Source organism: Podarcis cretensis (assembly GCF_951804945.1).
Source record: "Podarcis cretensis genome assembly, chromosome: 7".
NCBI classification, from domain to species: domain Eukaryota; kingdom Metazoa; phylum Chordata; class Lepidosauria; order Squamata; family Lacertidae; genus Podarcis; species Podarcis cretensis.
Genome location: NC_137176.1, coordinates 72,867,654 through 72,890,668, shown reverse-complemented (window position 1 = coordinate 72,890,668; position 23,015 = coordinate 72,867,654). Strand labels below are relative to the sequence as shown.

General features: G+C 41.9%; 1 protein-coding gene across 2 annotated transcripts in view; it reads left to right on the top strand.

The window, feature by feature from the left end:
• The window catches only part of LOC307220337 (nardilysin-like), a 40,772-nt gene extending 18,377 nt beyond the window's left edge, over positions 1-22,395 (top strand). Inside the window, exons 12-31 of one of the 2 annotated variants that reach the window (XR_013840840.1) lie at positions 37-157; positions 1,088-1,146; positions 1,825-1,879; positions 2,063-2,167; positions 2,389-2,512; positions 3,300-3,386; positions 4,139-4,258; positions 5,466-5,517; positions 6,503-6,653; positions 7,554-7,681; positions 8,280-8,442; positions 8,636-8,667; positions 9,833-9,971; positions 11,279-11,326; positions 12,615-12,667; positions 14,160-14,243; positions 16,299-16,389; positions 17,812-17,900; positions 18,951-19,040; positions 22,178-22,228. Coding sequence is in view for 1 of the 2 variants with exons in the window: in XM_079984205.1 (XP_079840331.1) it covers positions 37-157; positions 1,088-1,146; positions 1,825-1,879; positions 2,063-2,167; positions 2,389-2,512; positions 3,300-3,386; positions 4,139-4,258; positions 5,466-5,517; positions 6,503-6,653; positions 7,554-7,681; positions 8,280-8,442; positions 8,636-8,667; positions 9,833-9,971; positions 11,279-11,326; positions 12,615-12,667; positions 14,160-14,243; positions 16,299-16,389; positions 17,812-17,928; positions 18,951-19,040; positions 22,178-22,372 (2,014 nt within the window). In the remaining variant the exon portion in view is untranslated. Of the gene's footprint in view, positions 1-36; positions 158-1,087; positions 1,147-1,824; positions 1,880-2,062; positions 2,168-2,388; positions 2,513-3,299; positions 3,387-4,138; positions 4,259-5,465; positions 5,518-6,502; positions 6,654-7,553; positions 7,682-8,279; positions 8,443-8,635; positions 8,668-9,832; positions 9,972-11,278; positions 11,327-12,614; positions 12,668-14,159; positions 14,244-16,298; positions 16,390-17,811; positions 17,929-18,950; positions 19,041-22,177 lie in introns of both variants that reach the window. The other variant, XM_079984205.1, reaches the window with a different exon arrangement.
• The last annotated feature ends 620 nt before the right edge of the window (positions 22,396-23,015 follow it).

Sequence of the window (23,015 nt, the reverse complement as noted above, 5' to 3'; positions counted from 1 at the left end):
TTCATCTGCATAATCATGGTTTAAATTTTGCAATAGATTTTGGGCCCTTGCATTATTTGGAGGAAATGGTGAGACAGGATTTGAACAAAACTCTACTTACTCCATCTTCAGCATCTCTGTGACTTTGACTGATGAAGGTTTTGAACATTTTTATGAGGTAAATTTCCCTTGTTATTTATTTACTTTTATTATTTACAAAACATGATCCAGCCCTGAAACAGACAGACATCAGTACAAACAGACAGTACTATCAGTACAAAGGACAGAGGGCTGTAGCCAGCTAACTTTTACCCAGAGTAGTTTCATAGAAATGAATGGAACCTAAGTTAATATGACACTATCTTGAATATGACTATAAGGGGGGGGGGGGTTTACAGAGTATAGTAAAAACAATAATTATGAAAATATAATTTGTAGATATTAAATATATATTGAGCATATAATAGATTTTGAGCCACTGCCACTGCTGCCCTGGAAAGTGTAGACAATACTGAGTTGGATTAGGCCAGTGGTCTGACTTGATATAAGTTTGCTTCCTATGTTCTCATGTGAACAGCTGTTTGCACCAGGCTAATCCACACTTCCGTTTGCCCCACTGCTTTCTCCCAGGAAAACCTGTTGTTTAGCGCCGCTGAATCAGCTTTTCTGCAGGTTGCTATTTGTTCTGATTTATCGCTAAAGAGTAGGTTTTCCTGGGGAAAGCAGCAGGGCAAAGGCAAAATCGCTTGGACCTGTGCCTAAAAAGCATGAGGTAAGTGGGAAACTGCTTGGACTCATGCTTTCTAGGCACAAGACATGCGAAAGTGTGGCCCAGCCCTTCTTCACTGCAGATGACCTTGTTATGGCATTGATGTTTAGAGACAGGGCCAGGGGCACATTCCTGCTGCCCAGTTGTCATTTGATGCCCCCTTCATGCAAGGAATGCCCAGAGTAGGATAGTAAAGTATCATAGATTAGGTCTTTCGTTACAGTGCTGCCTTACACTTAAATGTACTGGAAAACGTGGACCTTCTGCTAAATTCTGTGAAACATTTTTTTGTAGGTAAGGGTAACCAGATGATGAACCGTTTTCTTTTTCTGTCTTCAGGTTATTCATATTATATTCCAGTACTTGAAGATGCTGAGAAAGCATGGACCTGTAGAAAGGTGATTTTTTAAAAAGAAGTGCTAGAACCAAAGAAAGCTACTAGACACATTATACTAATCAGCAAAACTTACTAGGCTTATGAAATAAGGGGACAATAGTTACTCTGTTTCTGATGAGCAACAAATACTTATTATCCAATATCTAATACGCTGAAGACAACTCAGAAAACCATTATTAATAACAATACAACCACACAAAATCACTCTGGGTCAATCCACTCTGGGCCTGTTGCTTCATATGCAAAATATTATACATTTGAAAATAAATATTTGCATAACCTCCTAGACCAATATATAGGTGAATGCAATTTTTCTTAGATTTTATCAGGGGTTCACTGCTGCTACAATCAGTATGAATAGGTCCTTTGTATATACAACTGAAAAAAGCTTAAACGTTTGTATGTATGGAAATTGCATGCATGTAGAATCTGTGCAGATAGTAGACTTGAACATATATAGATCAGGGGGGACACAATTTCATCCTCCAATATGCATCCAGTCTTTGCAAACAGATAATTGCAGCAGTTTTTAACCAATGTCGTCCGGTAGTCCCATTTCAACAGTATGAATAGTTAATGCAGACAAAACACCTTCTGCATGATATCTTACCTAGAAATTCAGTTTGATTATTTTCTTGAGAGTTAAGGATTAATATGGACTCAACTTGTTCCCTCACAGAATATGGGAAGACATTCAGAAGATTGAAGGCAATGAATTTTGCTTTCAGGAGCAGGTATTATCTATTCAATTTTCCAGTATTTTCTTGTGTCTATACTAATACTGATATTTTCAATATGTGACTAGTTTTGCATACTGGTGTTCACACATCCCAAACCTCTCCTGTTTCAGGGACTGCTCTCTAAGAGAAATCCTAACATTGTGATGATTTCCAAATCATATTTTGCTCATTTCCCAGGTTGATCCACTTGAATATGTAGAAAATATTTCTGAATATATGCACATATTTCGAAAGGAGGACTTTCTGATAGGAGACCAGCTACTGATTGAATATAATGCTGAAGTAAGTAATCTCCATCTGTCTTTAGGAGGAAAGCTGTTATGTAGAAGTCACTTTGAAATTTCCTCATAGGAGTTAAAAAATGTGTTGGTAACTAGAACATTTCCAGATCTTTTTCCAGTGGAGAAATACTTGTTATCAAACGTTTGAATTGTGTACTTCCCTGCCCAGAAGTTAGGAATGACTAGTTGAAAACAAACTGATACGTTCTATTATGTTTATAGGTCGTTGCTGATGCCCTTAACCATCTCATCCCTCAAAAGGCAAACTTCATTTTCTTTTCTCCTTACCATGAGGGGAAATGTCCCTTGAAGGAGAAATGGTTTGGGACACAATACAGCGCAACAGGTAAAACAATGTAAAGTTTCTGTGATTTAAAACATGCCTCTGAAGCTTTTCGAGCAAGTTGACAGCTAAGGATTTTCACAACAAGAACATGATGTAGATCAGCAAAAGAGCATCTGCTTTTTGTATGCAGAAGCTTTCTGGTTCACTCCCTGCTGTTCCAGGTTGAACTGTGAACATCTCCTGTCTGAAACCCTGGAGAGCAGCTTTCGGTCAGCATGGACAATACTGAACTAGATGAGCAATGCTCTGACTCAGTATAAGTAGTTGTATTAGGTGGTAGCGCTGCTCTGGTTCGCCAGAAGCAGCTTAGTCATGCTGGCCACATGACCCAGAAGCTCCCTCGGCCAATGAAGTGAGATGAGCGCCGCAACCCCAGAGTCGGTCACGACTGGACCTAATGGTCAGGGGTCCCCTTACCTTTACCTTTATTATTACCTTCAGCACCAGAGATCAGATGCCTCAGAATACCAGTTCCTGGGGTGTCATGAGTACTATTCCACTCATGTCCTGCTTGTGAGCTTCCCATAATAATAATCTGGTTGGCCACTGTAACAACAGAATGTTGGACAAGGCAAGCCTTTGATCTGATTTGATAGGTTTCTTCTCATGTTCTTTTAGGTGCCTAAAGCTTGTGTCTGCTTGCAGAATTACGCCAGTCTGAATTTAGGCCCAGTGTTGATTCAGTGCAGTGTCCTGGCTGTTGAACCTGGTTAACACTTGGCTTGGATGTCCCTCGAACTTACATTTTGTGATAGCAGAATAATGCCATTTTATGTCATATCCACAGAAATCGATGCATACTGGAGCACATTGTGGGACACTGATTTCATGCTGCATCCAGATTTACACCTACCAGAAGAAAATCAATTTATAGGTAAGCAGTACAAGAAGAGGATCCCGTTCCAACTGCATATCCTGCCTGAAGACAGTCTTGCAATTGCCTGGGTTGAGAACAAGCTTTCCATGAATACTGTTGTATGCAGAGGACTCTTTCCAGACCTTACCCTGAGTACATTATGGTTGATGTATCAGTACACTGTCACCTACTCCTGTGTTTTCAGCCATGTTCATCCAGTCATTAGTTGTAGCCTCAATAATGGACTTGTATGGACTTCCATGGACTAGTCACAGCTGAAAGAACTCATATCACCAAAGGTCTGTTCAAACACAATACATTTCAAATTCAGACCTTTGGCTAAGGGTCATTGAGTGCATGCTTGGAGGAGCAGTTGTTGTGGCAATGCAGAGCTGCCCTCCAGCATTGCTGCAGGATGGTGGTGATGTTGGTGCTGCAAGGATGCTCCATCAGAGTCATTCAGAAGTCTCCTTGCTTGGAGATTGTCCTCCACAGGTTGGAGAATAATGAGAACAGTGACAGGAGGTGGAACTGACACAGTGGTTCTCACTGCCTCCCTCATGTCTTTGTTTAACTTCCAATGATCATGAACAAAAGCCAGATACTTATTGTTACAAGTGTGGATCAGTGCTTTATGTCTCTGAACATCTTCAAAGGCAGGTGTAACAAGCACATATGCAGCAGTACCATAAGAAACTACCTTTACATCCAAGTGTTATGGATGAATGGTGTTCACATTTAGCAATCTGTTATTGTATCTCCCATGCTAGCTACAGATTTCACTGTGAAGAAATCAACCGAGCACAAAACAGAATATCCACACAAAATATTGGATACCAAACAAGGTTGTCTGTGGTACAAGAAAGACAATAAATTTAGTGTCCCGAAAGGTAAAACTCAATATATTGCATTTATAAAATGGGTACAACCAAGGCATGTGGTGCACACACATTTACAAGTTTAGGAGAGGACTAGCTAAATATCGCTAGAAAACTTCAAATTTGTTTACTGTTAAATGCAATCAGCACTCTGGAGAGTTCTTATCATTCAAAGATTCTTACCAATGTACCCTTTGGGGAAACTGACAAGAAAGGGATTTAAAAGGAGTGCTTCACAAGAAGCTAACAAAAAGTGAAGCTGAATTTGGTGTCTGTCCTCCTGCACAGTTGAGGTGAGGTTGACTTGAGGATACACTTGCTAGTTGACCCAGGTCCAGCATACAGCTAACATGGTACACAAGGGTTCAGTTCTGGGGGTCCACTTGTAAAGACAAAAATGCATAAATCCAGGAACTGCCCCCCACCTGCAAGATGGAGGTCTGCTTGCCCAGCTTTGGGAAGGAAACAGGAGGACTCAAGAGCCCTCACACCACCTCCTCAAAGCTAGGTAAGCTCCGATTACAGCTTTGCGTGGTGGGGAGAGGGAAGGGATAAAGAAATTGTGAAGAGAATCTCCTATTTGTAGTTATCGCTTCCACTCACAGAGTCTCTGAACTTTGGACCCTTTCAGTAGCCAAACATCTCTGCACCTTTCATAGGGATAGAGTAGCCCACAGAACTGGCCCCTCCTTCATTCCTAAGGTAGCGTCCTGTTTTCACATGCAACCGGAATTGGTATTTCCTACCTTTTGTCCAAATCCCTCTCACTCTCTAGAGAAAGCTCCACACTCCCTTGATGTCTGGCTGGACCTGAAGGTCTACATTGCCAGGGCAAAGGAGTTTAGGTGCATGGCCGCCTCCTGTGTCTCCTTTCTCCCTACCCCATTACCCAAATGTGTTGTCCTGCACACTGACCAGTTGGAGACTGTCCAGTGGATGTACATTTAGAATAGTGCTAATCACCACTTATTACCAAAACTTGGTGCTGATAGAAATTGTGCCCAAAGACGGCCACTGAAAAACAAAGAGGGTGTCATCAGCCTGCTCACTGGAGCACCAAAATGTGCAGGAATTGCATTTTTTTAAAGTACAACAGCCCAGAGGGGCAGAGGCAAAAAGTCTGAGGACTGTGTATTCCCCCCCCTCCTGACTAAATCTCCTCGTTCATGAAATTTTGATTCTTCTGTTTTTCTCTGTTTCCCTTCTCCCTCCTGCCCAGCATTTATCTGTTTTTATCTGGTGACTCCAGTGATACAACAGTCTGCATTAAAGTAAGTAGTGATATATAATATATTACATTAATTTAACTGGGAGATAGGAGGACATTTCTATTCAGATTACTTTCCATGTTTCCTAATTTGCTGTTGCCTGGATTGTATAAAGTGGCAAGTCGATATTACGATGTTCAACATTTATTTGTCTGCTTTTCTAGACACAGGATGTAGTGGAAAGTATCTGTGGCTTCTGAACATGGCTGGATTTGACCCTTTTGCTTCATAACAGCTTGTAGTTCCTACTATGAGAAGGCATCATCTAGGGAACTCCCATTAGGCTCTCATTTCCACCTCTTACAATTAACTCTCATTTCACAGCAATGTCCTTAGCCTGAAAAAGTCAAAGACCAAAAATAAAGGAAAATAGAACAAGACTCATTTGACACTTTCTCCCTATTGTGATGAGTAATGTACAGTAAGAAACTCTGAATACTGGAAAATATATCTAGATGAAATATAATAATACAATACTCTGAATACTGGAAAATATATCTAGATGAAATATAATAATACAATACAATACTACGTGCTTTTTATAATAGTGCTATATTCTAACATAATATGATTGATAGAGTGAGATTTTTTGAGTTTTATATGTGTGTGTGTGTTTATATATTACTATTATTATTATTATTAATTGAATTTATATACTGCCCTATATACGGAAGTCTCAGGACGGTTAATGCATGATTATATTGTATAGTCTTTTAATAACTTTTAATAATTAAAAAAGAGCAACCGTCAAATGATGCCTTTTATGAAAATCCACAAAAAATAAGTACATCTGCCTTTATATGATTGCTATCTTGATATTACAGTTGGTTCAAGAACATGTAAAGAGGATTTTTCATTGTTTGAAACTTTATCCTTTCTAAGTGTGATAAGACTGTACTAACACCCACTTTCATGTGTAGCATCTGAATTACTTCAGCTCCTTTGAGTCCACAGTTTTAAACATTTCCACTTATTCTTCTCCATCCAGTATGGTGCTTTTTGATACTTTTGTAAGCACACTTTCCCACAACCTTGCTGAACCAGCATATCAAGCAGATGTTGCTCAGATGGAATACAAAATCATAGCCAAAGAACATGGTCTGGTCATTCGAGTGAAAGGCTTTAACCATAAACTACCTGTGAGTAGTCCATATATTTTAGTCAATTTAATCTGTGTCGGCCCCAGTGAACATGTACATGGTAATGTCATCATCAAATTGGGCAGCTTAAATATGGTGAAAGAATAAGGAGTCCTTCCTGTAGTCCTTATGGTATCATATCTATTCTATGTCTGAGGTTGAAGGATTATTTGTGATGTTGGTCCAGAGAGCCAGAACAGGGATGTTGTTAGTGTAGCATCTATCCAGCTGTGCTACAGTCTCCCTAACTAAGCTGGTGGGGGTCCTCTTAGATGTGGTGTTGGAGAACCCTTTCATTGTGGTGTTAGGAGACTTCAGTATTCATGTCAAGGCTGCCTCAAATGGGCCAGCTCAGGACTTCAGGGCCTCCATGACAGCCATGGGGCCTTTCTCATTATATCAGTGGTCCCACACACATGCATGGATGCATCCTCGACCTGGTCTTTGCCACAGAACTGATTGGTAATACTCCACTGATTGGAGGGGGCATCACTGTACGTCCATTGCCATTGGCCATCCATTCCCTCATGACATTTGAGCTGAATGTAGCTACTCCACTCTTCAGGACGGCGTACAGCTTTTAGCAATAAAGATTCATTCACTCCACTGTTCAAGGCTGGGAGATCCATTAAGAGGTTCTGCCCTCAGAGATGGATGAGATCTGATGGGTTCCTGGATGATCTGGGGAGTTTCTGTCTGACATGACTGGTCCTTCTGTTGAGGGTTTTGTCTGACTATAGAATGGTGAGATGCGCATAGCCAATGACACAACATGAGGTGTCTGTTAGGTTACAACTGTGTGCCCACTTACCTGAAGACAATCCCCACAGAACTAGCATGTCTTACGTTCATGTACCACGTATCTCTTCATTTGGTCAAATTTTCCTTTTTTCTTTGCAGTTGCTCTTTCAACTGATCATTGATCACTTGTCTAACCTCAGTGTCTCGCCTTCAGCTTTCCAGATGATAATTGAACAGCTAAAAAAGACATATTTTAACAATCTCCTCAAAACAGATTCGCTGGCAAAGTGAGTGTCTGCAGGGAGACTACATGGAAAGGCTCAGTGGTAGAAAATCGGCTTTGCTAAAGAAACTTTCACATATAGCCAAGAATAAGTCTAAGATCAGATTGATATGAGCCTTGTGTTGATTTTCCACTTGCAAGAATCAAAATGATTGCCAAGCATTAAATGACTGCTCATATCACCATTTTTAAAAGACCCCTCAGCCTCGTGCAGGATCTCATGAGGAGTTGTGAGAAAAAGGAAGGCTTTGCCTACCCTGCCACCCCAGAGATGCAACACTGCCAGACACAGGTTCCTATGGCCATCTAACAAAGAAGGGAGTGATGAAAACATGTCCTTTAGCCATGGCAATTGGGGTTGATGGAACTTGGGAGACCAACTACATATGAAGGGCCACAGGTTCCTCATTGCTGTCTTGGGAGTGTGGGGAGGCAACACAGCAAAATTATGTCACCAATCCCTCCTGCATTTGTTATTTTGATATATTTTAATTAGCTGAGGCTGCATTTCCAATTATTCTGAGTGTTGCCATTTTAGGGGTACTAAAAGCCCAAGATGGTGAAAAAATAAATTAACGTACATTTACTGATGCATCTTACAGAGATCTTCGACTCTCGATTCTGGAGCATGGCAGGTGGTCTTTAGTAGAAAAATATCAAACTATTAGTAGTGGCATTACCATAGAAGATCTACAAGCATTTGTGACAGCTTTCAAATCAAAACTGTGGGTAGAGGGACTTGTCCAAGGAAACTTTATGAGCAATGTGAGTATAGAGTTGGACAGCTGAAATTTGGGTTCTGCCTGCAATGGAAGCAAACAAAATAGACATAGTTGTTGAACACTAAATATGATTTCCATGAATGCAAAAATGCCTTGTTCCGTTTATATTGTGTACGTATTTGGAAAATAGCCCCATTCATTTCAATAATGTTTGATCTTTTACCCTTATGTCCTAGGAAGCAAAGGACTTTATGAATTATATTGCTGGGTGAGTATCCTGGTTTGATTCTTACTATTAAGAAATATACATAGGGTTCTGAGAGAGGGAAGAGTGATGCATTTGGTCAGGTTTCTTTGTTTTGAACGGCCAGTTTTGAACACCCAGTTTATTATTAAATGAAAACCGCATTTCGATGAGCATTGCTGAATGCTATAAAATGTTTATTAACACCCATCCTTGATTTTCCTCCTAAATTTTTTAAAGAATGAAATACATTGTCATGGTTTGGGTGTAACAATAAACCACGTTTTAGCATTACGAAGATGAGCTGCAGTGAACTTCAGGCTCTCAGGCTTCTCCTTCTTCAGTGCAGCCATGAGAAGAAAATTGGAGGGTCCCTCTCCTGTTTTAGATTAACTACATCTAATTGTTACATCTCAAATGTAAGCAATGATTACTCTTAAATATAATTTGTTCAAACAAACCAACTTCTTAAAGTACAAAATGAAATTGGGCTTTTTTCAAAAAAAACCACAGTGATATTAACCACAGTTTGTCAGGTTTGGATCGCACAGGAAGTTGTGATTAATTTTTTTAAAAAAGTGGGGGAGCAGAAGTTTCACAGTCATGCTTGAGTCATTCATCCTCAAATCACACAATACTTGCTACTCATTTAATATTGGTCATCCTATTGCACTCTCACACATCTGCCAATACACATGCATCATACATTCCTCTTACTAAGAAGTAGCCTCAGACATTTCTACACACATAAGTTGCACTCCACAAACAAACAAACAAACAAACAAACAAACAAACAAACCTTGAACAGGGACACTCTTATTGCCATCCCATCAGGGTTGTGTCTCAACAGTGCTGGTCTCCAAACATCTATGTAACTCTTTGTAGTAGTCAAGCCTAGCTGTTACCAGAGTATTGGTAATTTATATTTGGTGCAAGTTTGCTGAAGTTCAAGTAACTGTGTCCAGGTCAGGAGGAGATAAAGGTCAGGAGGCAAACACTGGCTATTCATGGGAGCAGTCTACCACTTCAGGGTACACGTAAGGCTAAGTACTGGTGTGTATCGTATAGGTAGAAAGTACAAGTGTGAATATGAACATGTCTGTGATGATTACTTCCTTCACAAATATGTTCATATGATGAAGATGAGAAACGGTGGCTCCTCTTTCATTTTGCCCCTCTCTCTTTTCAGAAAATTACAGTTTGTTCCTCTCATACACCCATGCCCTATTCAGTTCCGGGTGATAGAACTGCCAAACACTCACATTCTGTGTAAAGTGAAATCCCTTCACGCAGGCAATCCAAACTCTGATGTGACGGTCTACTATCAGGTATTGTAGACTCGGACCTATTACAGTGCATCCTGAGTGCTACTACTGAGAAGTAAGCTCCATTGAGTTCCATGGGACTTACTCCCTCAGAAACTGTTAAAGGATTGCTGCCTTTATGTTGGGTTTTGTATTCATTAGGGATGGTGGGGAATCCTGACTGGGAAAAAGGATCAGAAATTGCTGGTGTTTGCTTATTTGTCCTATGTCCAGAATGGAAACCAGTCCAGCAAATAGGATTGATATTCACTTTCATAATTGATTCCATTTTCTCCCCATTTGCATTATGTTTCCATTGCGTTTAAATGCTGCCCCCATCATTTGCATATCTCATTTGGTCCCTGCCTGAGCTGTGGAGTTCTGAAGTCCAGCCCTACTATTTGCTATTCTAAAACATAGCAATGCCTAGCTAGACTTTGGGGTGGGGGGAGCAGCATATGGCCACCATGCTAATTTCAGGGATGTGGGAATACAAGGAGAATGGGGTAAGAAAAGGTGAGAGAGGGGGTGGCAGAAAAAGAAAAAAGGGTAGCAGAAAGGGAATGGGGTACCCCATCCATTTTTACTCTGGCCTCACCCACTACCAGGATGCAGCCCTGATCCCCACCCACTGATTAGCCCTGAAGGATTAACCCCCACCCTCTGACCTAAACAATTGCTATTTAACCCACATTCTCTTGCCTAAAGGCAAGAAAATTAAAGGAGATGGTTTAGCCAATGAATTTCAACCCTATTCCTTTCAGATCAATATAAGCTGGGGATGACTAGTTGCCCCTCGCATAATTTCAAGAAGTGGGGCTGGCACTGTCAGGCACCTCTGCTCCTTCAAATTCTCACCCCACACCAAATTGTGTCCTAACAGGCATTCATGCCATAGAAAATCCATGGAGAATGTTCCAAGAAAGTAATTGTCAAGCTCTGTTTCTAGGAAACGTGGGTTTCTAGGAAAAGAGGCCCAGATACTAGACTGGAATTTTTCATTGAGGAGAATGTCATGACAAAGAAGCTTCTATGAAAAATAGATTGTCAGCCATGACCAGCTGTCCCCCAGAATGCATTCCAAACCACACAGTTTGTGTGGGACAAAAGTCAAGTTCAGCTAGGTTGACTGGCAACTTTGTGTGACAGGACTTCTTTAGCAAAAAACGGGGGGGGGGGTGTATGGTAAGGCTCCCTAAAGACAGGAAGTTAGAAAACTACTCATATTCTTCACTATTAAGAGACTTGAATGGAGCTCTCAGGTTCATAGAGAAATCACAGACCAGTTAATGACTCTGTTTCATTTTCTCTTTCTCTCTCTCTTGCTTAAGACTGGTGCAAAGAATTTAAAAGAGTACTCCCTCACAGAACTGCTTGTGGTAAGCTTTTCTTAATGTGTATCCTCAGGTTTTCAGTGTATCCTTTGAAAAGTGTGAAATAAATGCAAAACAAAAAGGTGTATCATTCATATTGGTCATTGACGGACCTTGCCCACTGCACATTGGAATGCCCATTTTCTTCTTCCCCAGAATGCTGTCCAGTTGCTGATTATGTAAACACAATGTCCAAGGTTCAGGAACAAGCTAATGTAAAGTGCAGTTTGTTCAGTAGGTCTGTTGAATTAGCAACATGGCAATGGGAGTTTTTGTTTAGTGGCAAGAAAAGAGGGATGTAATGTAAGGGAACCTAGTTGCATCTTATGTGTTCCAGTTCTCCAGAGTCTGGATCATCTCCAGTCCAGGTTTTACACTACCGGTAAGTTCACAAACTCTAGAGACTAGATCTGGAGTCAGTTGCAAAATAATAATAATAATAATAATAATAATAATAATAATAATAGTATGGCGCTGTGGGTTAAACCACAGAGCCTAGGACTTGCCTGCCGATCAAAAGGTTGGCGGTTCGAAACCCACAACAAGGTGAGCTCCCGTTGCTCGGTCCCTGCTCCTGCCAACCTAGCAGTTAGAAAGCACGTCAAAGTGCAAGTAGATAAATAGGTACCACTCCTGCAGAAAGGTAAACAGCGTTTCCGTGCACTGCTCTGGTTCGCCAGAAGCAGCTTAGTCATGCTGGCCACATGATCCGGAAGCTGTACGCCAGCTCCCTCGGCCAATAAAGCGAGATGAGCGCCGCAACCCCAGAGTCGTTCATAACTGGACCTAATGGTCAGGGGTCCCTTTACGTTTACCTTTACTTTTCACTTTTCTCATGTTTAATGTGTATTAAGAGTTTGTTCTCAGTGAAGTGGTTTGTTCACCATCTTTTGTGGTTTCGACACCATCCTACATAATACCATGTAGATGTTTGCCACAATAATCCAAGCCCTGATGGGATCCAGGGTACAACAGCTCCCCAGTTGAAGTCTTCCATCCCTTCCCTTTTCCTTTATTGTACTTCACTGGGCTGCAGCATCATATGGCTGCCAAAAAGTTGGCGTAGCATAAAATATTGTGTGAACTCCTTGATGATGGAATCATTTCTTTTTAAATGCACCCTATTATACTCTCAAATGATGAGTGTCAGCCAAGGTAAGTTTTCAATACCTGGTAACTTTTTAAAAGAGGGTGGGAAGAGTCACACGTGTTGAGGTTTATTGTTTCTTGTATTTTGAATATTTGTTTCTGGGGTCAAAGAAAATATCCCTGCAAATATCATGTTCCGTTTTAGATGCATATGGAGGAGCCATGCTTTGACTTCTTGCGAACAAAGAATACCCTGGGGTGAGTTTGCCATCTGAAGAAAGGCTTTGCAGTAAATATCGCTTCATATACAAGAATTTCAGAACAAAAAAAATTCCTTCCAGTAGCACCTTAAAGACCAACTAAGTTAGTTCTTGGTATGAGCTTTCGTGTGCATGCACACTTCTTCAGATATCTGAAGAAGTGTGCATGCACACGAAAGCTCATACCAAGAACTAACTTAGTTGGTCTTTAAGGTGCTACTGGAAGGAATTTTTTTTGTTTTGACTATGGCAGACCAACACGGCTACCTATCTGTAACAAGAATTTCAGAGTACTTGATTTCTCTGAGTTCTCCCTGCTATTTAATAATAGATAGAAATATGGAATGTGTTTAAGTCAGGGGTTACCAAATTCTGTATTCTTGGAGGCCCCCTCATTCACCAGTCCAGACATGTCATAGGGAAGGGAGACAGTCAAAAATTCAAAACTCAGAGATGTTCAGGCTCTATAATACAGCTGGTATCCCCTAACCCAGGGATGGTTAATGTGGTATCCAGCACATATTGTTGGACCCTAGCTTCCATCAGCCCCAGGGATAATGGGAGTTGTAGTCCAGCCCCAGGGAGTTGGAGATGACCCTACCATTCTATTATTCCAGCAATAAGTTTTACAGATATACACCATGTGTGCTTGTAAAGTCACTAATGAAGTGTAAACGAGCTTGCAAAAAAGAAGCCCCAAATAAGAAAATCACCAGTGGCCCTTTCCAAAATGCACATTAGGCAACAGTACAAGAAGACGTGGATGATATTGCATCCAAAAGCTCTGTGAGTAATGTCCTAGTCATTATCAGAGTAAACCCACTGAAATTTAGGGAATAAAGTTACTCTAAATATGAGTAATGCTGGATATCATCTTCCAATGGATGACTCTGAGAGCTAACCCTTTATTACATCTAATTCAAATCTGGTATTAAAGAAATAGTAGTGGCAGGAGGAAGTTAAATAAAGATGCTTCAGGGGCCAACTCCAGCCCATTCTAGAGTTTGTCTGCATGCGAAATTTCTCATGATCCCATTACCAAGAACCAGGGACCAAAACCTTTCAAGTCCTGCCTCTCCAGCTGTTCAGTAATTTCAGTTTTGGTGCAGACACAATGCAAACACAAGATCCCCAAAACAGTTTAATACATGGTGCCATGCTGTAGTCACAAATGTCACAACTGTTACGGTAAGGCATACAGAATCAGCCCGGAAAAAGTACAACTCACATAGTTAGAACAAATCTTGAAATGTGCCTTCCATTTAGGCAGCTGGCACATTGAAAGGCAGTAATGAAAATCACTGGTTTAAAGCACTAATTCTAATGATGCAATCTGAACCATCTACCAAGTATTGCTTCCATGCACTTTAATTGAGCATGTGGGAGAACCAGTTTTGATGGATAGCTCCCATATACTAATTAGTACTTGTTAATGATCAGAATAAAATGACTTGTGCTTGTGGAATGTTATTCTTTTCCTTTGATTTAAGCTACCATGTCTACCCTTCCACAAGAAATACATCTGGGATCCTGGGTTTCTCTGTTACCGTAACAACACAGGCAACCAAATATAAGTAAGTCGCCTATTAATATTTTTTCAAGAGCAGTTAAATTTAATATTATTGTTTCCATTCTAGGGCTCTGAACATTCTAGGGCTCTGCATAGGCCTGCACTTTTCCAAAACAGATATGACATGTTTAGAGTATAAACTGCAGCCAAGGTGCATTGTATGTCCCATAATTCCCCATTAATAATGTTTCTACTGCTCTCTTCCAAAGCGCTTGAGAATCTTAGTGTCTTTTGCAAGATGCATTTGCTTATGTTTACATTATGTGTTTCCTTGTATAAGCTTTTCTACATGAATTGTCTGTGGCCTGGAGGCAGGTACAATTAATCACGCTAAAAACTAAAGGAACAATGAGTTTGGCCAGGATATCTCAAGATTCGGCTGGCTGTGCCTATGCCAAAGAAATGGACAATGTCACAACAAAGTGACATTTGGGTCCGCCATCTTGATTCAAGCTGCTGGTGATCACCCAAACATCAACAACAAACACCACTTCAGGAGTCCTTGTGACAAGCTTGGTGACGATATCGCGAGAGGTTGCCGAACCTATAGAAAACAAACAGACACACAAATCATTTTTCAAGACTGATAGAATGAAAACATCCTGGCTTGTTTGTTCAGATAAGTGATGGGAACAGTGAAATGGCTGCATGAGGGGACATCAGACTCATATGTGTCTTGGCTTATTAAGTTCAGGTGTTATTGGTCCAACGCAGCCATTGTGGTTAACGTAAGTCCAATTGCCTTAATAGCACATCGGACTTTAGCCGGATTGGGAGCTAATAAAGGTAGACTTTATAAGACTATATAGTTCATAAAATCCTTTATTTCATATGTTGCTTTGAAACAAATGTAGAAGAGCTCAGACTTAATGGTGTTGAATTAATAAGCAAATGTTGCCTCCCCTACCTCCAGTGACAGCAGCCTTCCATGGCATAGAAGGATCTTGAAAGGCAAAGTCTGAATCTAACCTAAAGGACCCAGTGTTTTTCGAGCAAAAAAGCTAGAAAAACGAAATCCTGGATTCCACAACCGCCCTGCTTGATTGCCTGTCCTGGTCTTATTGCAGCGTGTTAAAAACCAAGTTTCAGTTTCCAAATGTGTACAGCTGTCACCCCCAGAATTTAAAACACCTGTTTCTTCTATGTGCTGTAAATACGATTCTTAGATTTTAAAGTCTCAATTGAGTAGTTGTCATAATTAATCAATTAGCTGAACCAAGATCACCAGCCATCACTGTTGCTTTCTTTTTTTTTATGAAGCTCTTGCCTGTGAAAATATGCTCATTGCTGGTAATATAAAGAACCTGAGAATGTTTATATTCGGGCAGTGCATTTGAGATGAATCTTCAAGCAACAAATGAGTTCCCTATTGTTTGCTTGAGAGAAACTGTTAGCTTAATTAACCAGCTGTAAAAGATTACCTTTGTTGAATGCAATACATTCCACATAAGTGCTACTATTATTTTTCATTTGAGGCCTGTCAGATTCAGTCTCCCCAGGCTTAGCAGGTGCATGATATACCAAAAGCTTCAGGACACTCTGGTTTCTTGTTGGTCCCTTTGCTTCCTTTTTGGGATGCTTCCTGTGGAATTCAATCTTTGTGAATTCCTATGTGAAATTTTATTTCCTCTAACAAAATGCATGCACCGCTTCCTAAAACAAAGGACCATACAGAAACTTCAGTTATTGTGTGGTATATAAATAACTTAATTAAATAAAGACACGTTACATTTTTTAAAAAGGCATTAATATAAAAACAATGTTACCGACTAAAAAACTACATGTTAATATGGCATGCAAAAATTATGCACTTACGGAAAAGAAAATGTTACTAGCGGGCATGGAAAACATACAGTGAAGACAGTTAATTGCTGCTATCAATGGGAAGGGAGTTCCCAAGAGTGGCACCTGCCATGCCCTCAATTTGCTGCAGAATGTACATATATCATGTGGCACGTGTAAAAGTGCCAGTTATGCAAATCTAAGAGGCCATGTGGGCACATAAGGGGTTAGGTCAATAACAACTAAACTTCTTCTTGATGCCCTTGATAACTTTTAGCACTGAATTTGTTGATAAAAAAATAGAAGAGTTCTTTGTGCACTTTGAAGAAAAACTCCGGAAATTAAGTGAAGATGAGTTCTCTGCTCAGGTAAGACTTGTGGCTTGTTTTACGTTGTGCATTGCATCCAGACTGGTTTAGGCACCTGAGCATTTATCTTGGACTTCTTGTGGGACATCTTCAAGAGAAAATAAGGCAAAGGAGTAAACCCTACGCAAATCTGGAGTGGAGTCCCTAAGACCGTTGAATGGCACCTTGTACACCTCCTTCCGGCAACTCCTGCAGCCAAGCTGGTGCCAAACGTATTGCTCTGATTTCCTTTGACCACATAAGTGAGGCCAAGGTGGGAGATTGTCGTCTGGGCAGCCCAGGACCTCTAAACACACACTGCCCAGGCTTGCACTCTAGGGGGGTCACTTCGGTGCTGCTAACATAGCAGTTTGACTTCACCCTCGGAGGCATACTCCATTGTCTCTCAAGACAGATGGATGCCAGCAACCAACAAAGGATCATATACACTACACTTGTCCCTTGCCTTGAATTATGGATCCAAGAGGTTGTCTGCTTATCCTGTGCTTTCTATTCCTGGGTCCGAGCTGTTTTCCATTTCCCCACCACTTTCCCTTGGAAAGCCTGCTCTTTACCACTGAATCGGCGCAAAACATCAATCTGCTGGATACCTGGTGTGGCGATCACACAGGGTCCCCGGATGTTTCACCATCTATTGATCCCTGGGCCACCACTTTATTTCTCGCTGCCACCACCCAGGCCCTACCTGGTACAATACTGAGTCCAGCCAGGGTTAAATTGGAACATAAACTTCTGTTTATTTGTTGCAGTCCAACAAGCGTGTGGTTTCATAAACGGTATCCGTCAATTACATTCATGGGGTGCCTATCCAGACCTATAACTTCCACTACCTGCTCTCACTCACTAAACCACCTCTCAGATATTTACTTGTCTTCCTACCCCTAACTGTTCCTGACTCAGCTTATTTCACTACACTAACTCAACCTACCCACAAACTCTATCCCAATTCACTCCCACTCCAACCAACCTCCCAACGAACTCCTCCCTTTGCCCCTCCCAGAGCTTGTTTTATAGTCCCTCTGACTCCATCCCCTGGGTCCTGATTGGGTAACATGTTTAACTATTTCACCTCCAGCACTCTCATATGTTAACGTCACACCTGGTTTGCTCTAATTCAGTGCTAAAGTGTAGGTTTTCCTGGGGGAAAGCACTGAGACAAGCGGAAGAATGGACAAGCCCTAAGTTCAGCTATAAAGGTCAAATAGATTGCTGCCACACCATAATTTTGCTGTTTCTCTGTGCCTATCCATTGCTGCATGTAGCCACATATTTTGCCTGCCTGTTCATTGGATCAGAGCATAAAAAGGAGTGCACGCCTTGGAACGAGAAACAAACATTCATGGCAATGTGCAAGTTTTGCTTTTTGGAAACAGAACTTTGTCAAAAGCAGAGACATTCCTACAGGAGCCACATGTTTTACAGGTCTCAGCTCTCATAAAGCTTAAGCAAACTGACGATGCCCATCTTGGGGAAGAGGTGGACAGGAACTGGAACGAAGTGCTTACTCAGCAGTACGTGTTTGACAGACTTGCCCGAGAGGTAGTAAATAGTAAAACGCTACCCGTCTTCGTCTCTTGTTAATTGTTTGTTGTAATCGTTAAGTGGCTTTGCTCCTGGTCCATAAAATGGAGGGGGGCGGTTTATTGCCTTTGTGGGACTGGGCTGACTGTGTGTGATTGCCTACATGGTGCTGACAAGGCCAAAAGGGGAGACCTGAGATCTAGGCTTCCTAATTGAATTATGCTCTTGCAAAACAAAGCCAAAAAAAATTAACACACAGCTCTTCACAAGTGAAAATGAACAGCTCGTTTACTACTTGAATGTTCTCTCAGTGTTTGTCATGTGTGAGGCAGCTGTGCCTTGAGATCTTCAAGATCCCAAAATGTGGTTACAGGGGGAAATTTCTTAAATTGGTGTCAGATTTTCTCTCACTTGTAGGAATCAACATCTAGCTTGCCCCAAGCTGGGGTGACTGTTCTGCTAAGCTTGCTAATGTGAGTTTATACATTGTGACGAGTGTACGGGGCTGTTGGAACAGTTGCACTGGGCGGATTCCAAAATAAGAATCCCTGTAAACAGCCGAACTGATGTGTAGCATATCCCTTATATTTTTCTTAATACATCCAGATCAAGCCTTTCAACTGGCATTCTTTCCAAGTCAATGGGCATAGGACTGCAAGATAAACTATCCCGTATAAGATGGTTCAAGGTTTATCTCTACTTTGGGGAAAGGGAGAAGAAACTATGGAGAAATTTATGTAATGGTGCTCATTTATAATGCTCATACACTCCTCCTAGGGCAATATCTGCATTTTGTTTTAGGACTATATCAGGGGTGGGGAGCCTCAGTTCCAGGGTCCAAAATGTGGTCCTCTGGGTCTCTCTGTCTTGCCCTTCCCAACCAAACTAAGCCTCCTCCTTGTCCACAGTCCTACTTTGCACCCTTCTTGAGAGTTTTTGCCTGTCTGGTATGTGTCTGATAATGTCTCTTGCTTGCTGGATGGAGGACACAAAGGAGTGTGTATCTGTCCTAAGAAGCTCTCTTTCTTTATGGCTTATAGATTGTAGCCCTGAAGAGCTTTAGAAAATCCCATTTGCTTGACTGGTTCCTAGGATTCAGGGGCAAGAACAAACGAGTGCTGAGCACCCATGTGAGTATACCTGAAATCAGAGTATGTGTGCTCTCTCTCTCAGATAGATATGGAACTTATGGGAGGGAGTATCAATGGATGCCATATATATAATCAGGGATGGGGAACTGAAGTCCTGGGGGTCGAACGCCTCTCTGTCTGGCCCTTGGACTCCTCCCCCCACAGGCCTCATTTCTCACTCAAACCTGTTTCATGCCTTCCTTGAATGCTTTGGACTACCTAGAATGTGGCCTAGGTAAGGCCTTCTGCTTACCTAGTTGGAGAGTCATTTGTGTGTTTGAGTGCTTGTAGAAACCCCTGGCTTTTGCATGGCTGGAATGTAGCTTACTATAAAATGGTAAGAGCAACATCCATTGTCCCTCTCTTGCTTTTGCCTATAGATGGATAGAAACAGTGGCATTCTAGTCCCTTATTATACCTTGGCCCTTGAGTCCAGGCTTCCCTCAATAACGTATTGTGTGCTACTGATTTACAGAGAGCAGTAGGAAGACTCTCCTTTTATTTACTTGTCTGTGTCATTCAAAGCCAGCACAGGGGACGGTGCCCTAACCCAGGGATAGCCAACAGGTGCCTTGCAGATGTTGCTAGACTACAACTTCCATCATCCTTAACCATCAGCCAAGCTGGCTGGCTCTGACGGAAAATGGAGGGCACCACATCGGCTTCCCCTGTCTAATCTAAAATCCTCCAGATCTAGGACACATTCATGAATTGAAAATGTGTATTTGTGGAAAAGAACAGCAAGAGCAACTTGTTTGGTAAAGAACTAACAAATAGCAGTTATAAGATACCTGACATCCCTCTTTATCACCTGTCCTAACTCCCCATCTTTTTACATGCGTCTTCATTGTCTCTGATAACTCTCCATCTTCTTCCCACTCTTCCTTCAACTTTGTCCAACTATCTAGCTCTCTAACTGTCATTGTTAGGCAAAGTCTTGGTCCGCCTGTCACTCAGTCACCACCCACCATTCCATCACTCTCCCCTGCTGCCAATCCTTCTCTCACACATTCTTCTGTTACACTAAGAATGAAACATCTGCTAACCGCTTGACGGGAGAACCTGTAATTCTAGACTTATGGAATCTTGCCCTCTTTGTAGCTTTGAGCCTCTGGTATGGTGACCTGGAAGCATCATTATGAGATGTACTTCCTGTTCTCTTGCACAATTTCACACTTATGCTTCCTGTTTTGTAATATCAGAAGAAGAAGAACTTGCACATTTCCCTTGTGGGGAGGACGCATGTCTCCCTGCCTGTGGAAGCATGGGGAGATTAGTACTGTAGGTTCTGCTTTGGATATTTAGAAGAACAGAGATTGCAACTCATTAACACAGACACACACCACACTAAAATTCACCACTCTGGACCATAAGAAAATCCCTTATGCCAAGTCAGACCCTTGATCCATCTAGCTCAGCATTGTCGACACTGGCTGGCAGCAGCCCTTTAGGATTTTAAACAGGAGCCTCTCCCAGCCCTGCCTGGAGATGCCAAAGATTCTTCTGCATGGAAAGCAGGTGTCCTGTCTCTGAGCTATGACGCATACACCACGCTCACACACACAAATAAAAATCAACAAATATTCCATACTACCTACTCAAAATCCTTATGTTTGCAGTCAGAGCTGTACAACACTGATTTGGTTATTTTTGAGATTTGATCAATGTTTCTTCCATCTCATGACCTTTGGCTTTCTTAAAAACCACAGTCATCTGAACTCATTAAGGAAATGCTCCTTACTTTTACAGGTTTGTTATCTTCTCAGCTGTTTGTTTGTTTCATGGGGGTTTAATTGGCTTAAATCCAAACAAAAGTGATGAGAATCATTTTTCTCTCAATAAGGTCTGCAGTGTATTAGAAGTCAATCTCAAATATTAAAGTTCCTACATTTAACATGCTATTTCAAGGTTTGCCAAGTGGTTCCCTCTAGATGTTGCCAGACTTCACCTCCCATTAAAAAGCACTGAGATAGCTCAGTTGGTAGAGCTGATAATGCCAAGGTTGCAGGTTCAATCCCTGTATGGGACAGCTGCATATTCCTGTGTTGCAGAGGGTTGGACTAGATGATTCTCAGGGTCCCTTCCAACTCTACAGTTCTATGATTAGCTCCAGCCAGTGTGGCCAGCGTAGAGGGACAACTGGACATGTAGATGAGCCACACCTGGAGGGCACAATTTTGACTATTAGGGTTCTACATTACAGTGGTACCTCTGGTTGCAAACAGGATCCATTCCGGAGCCCCGTTCACAACATGAGCAGAATGCAACCTGCATCTGCGCGTGCGTGGGTCATGATTTGCTGCTTCTGCGCATGCGCGTGATGTCATTTTGAGCGTCTGCACATGCACAAGCGGTGGAACCCGGAAGTAACCCTTTCCGGTACTTCCAGGTCACCACGGGACACAACCTGAAAAGATTTAAGCCGAAGCGTCTTTAACCCGAGGTATGACTGTACTAGATAAAGTTTGCAGGTGGAGTTTGTTTTAGGGATTTTGCACTGTGCTGCTTGCCATCTGAAGTGAAATCCGATACATTCATCTCCAAATTGACTTCAAGCACCCAATATTACCCAAGCAGCAACTTACTGTTTACAGTGGTACCTCGGGTTAAGTAATTCGTTCCGGAGGTCCGTTCTTAACCTGAAACTGTTCTTAACCTGAAGCACCACTTTAGCTAATGGGGCCTCCTGCTGCTGCTGTGCTGCCGGAGCACAATTTCTGTTCTCATCCTGAAGCAAAGTTCTTAATCCGCGGTACTATTTCTGGGTTAGCGGAGTCTGTAACCTGAAGCGTCTGGAACCTGAAGCGTATGTAACCTGAGGTACCACTGTATAAGATAATGTGCAACGCTGCTTGCCAAAACAAACCTATGCCACCATCTCCCCTGCAAGCTTGCTGTCTGCTTACTGAATTTGTACAGCAGGAAACCATTTTGCAGTAACCCAGATGTTTGTGCCAAGTTTGTCATATGCAAAAGTGTGCCTACAGTTAGTTCACATATCATCGGTTGATAGGAAACCTGTCAGAAATGACATAATTAACATGATGTCGGGATTGTGCTTGCAGGAGACCAGACTCTGAACTTTTAGACCCCAGGTGTTTGCTGCTTTGGTAACTGCTTGGCCTTTGAATTCACAGGTGGTTGGCTATGGCAAACAGGAAGGGAACACGGATTTCGCACGCACCTACAGCGTTCAGGGGAATTTCTTTGGCAAAACAGCTGAACTAACATTCCTCCCCTCCTCCCCTCTGCTGAATCTCCCTTCTGTTATGGACATACGGGCCTTCACCTCAACACTTAACGTTCTTCCTTACCACAAGATACTAAAATAAACCATCATCAGCTTTAGCCTCAAGGTTGCATATGTGTTTCATAGTGCTGCACCTGTGGCTCTCCACATTCTGCTGAAACCAGATCATTAGCTGTGCTGGCTAAAAATGATGGGAGATGGAAGTCCACCAACATCTGGAAGTCCACCAACATCTGGAAGCCCACCTTTGCCATATTGTCTCTTATTTTGTCTCCACCTTGTTCAGTATGCAGAGCGTTTTGTGGGGGGAAGTGTGAAAAGGGCTCAGGTAGCAAAATGACTGGGAAATCTCTGAGAAAGCTCTAAGAACAGCACAGTGCCCCCAGTACGGGCAACACCCAATGTACACACATCCAACTGACGCGCAGCCAGACACACACACATCATGCTGAACCAGGAAGTGACTTTAAAAATATAAGGGGGGGGGGGGGGAGTCATGAAAACAGAAATCCCATGAACCTTTGCAAATACAATCCCAGGAGCCCTTGCACTGACCATTGAGGCCTGTGGATAATTGGGAGTTTGAAAGGAGCGATTGTGGCGGAGTTTGATGTCTGGTAAGTTGAAATATACTTGAAGTCGAGAGTGGATTTCATGCTCTTTATTCAGCTCATAGTGGTGAGGAGGAATGGAAGTTCCCCCAGAATGTCTGCTATATATACATT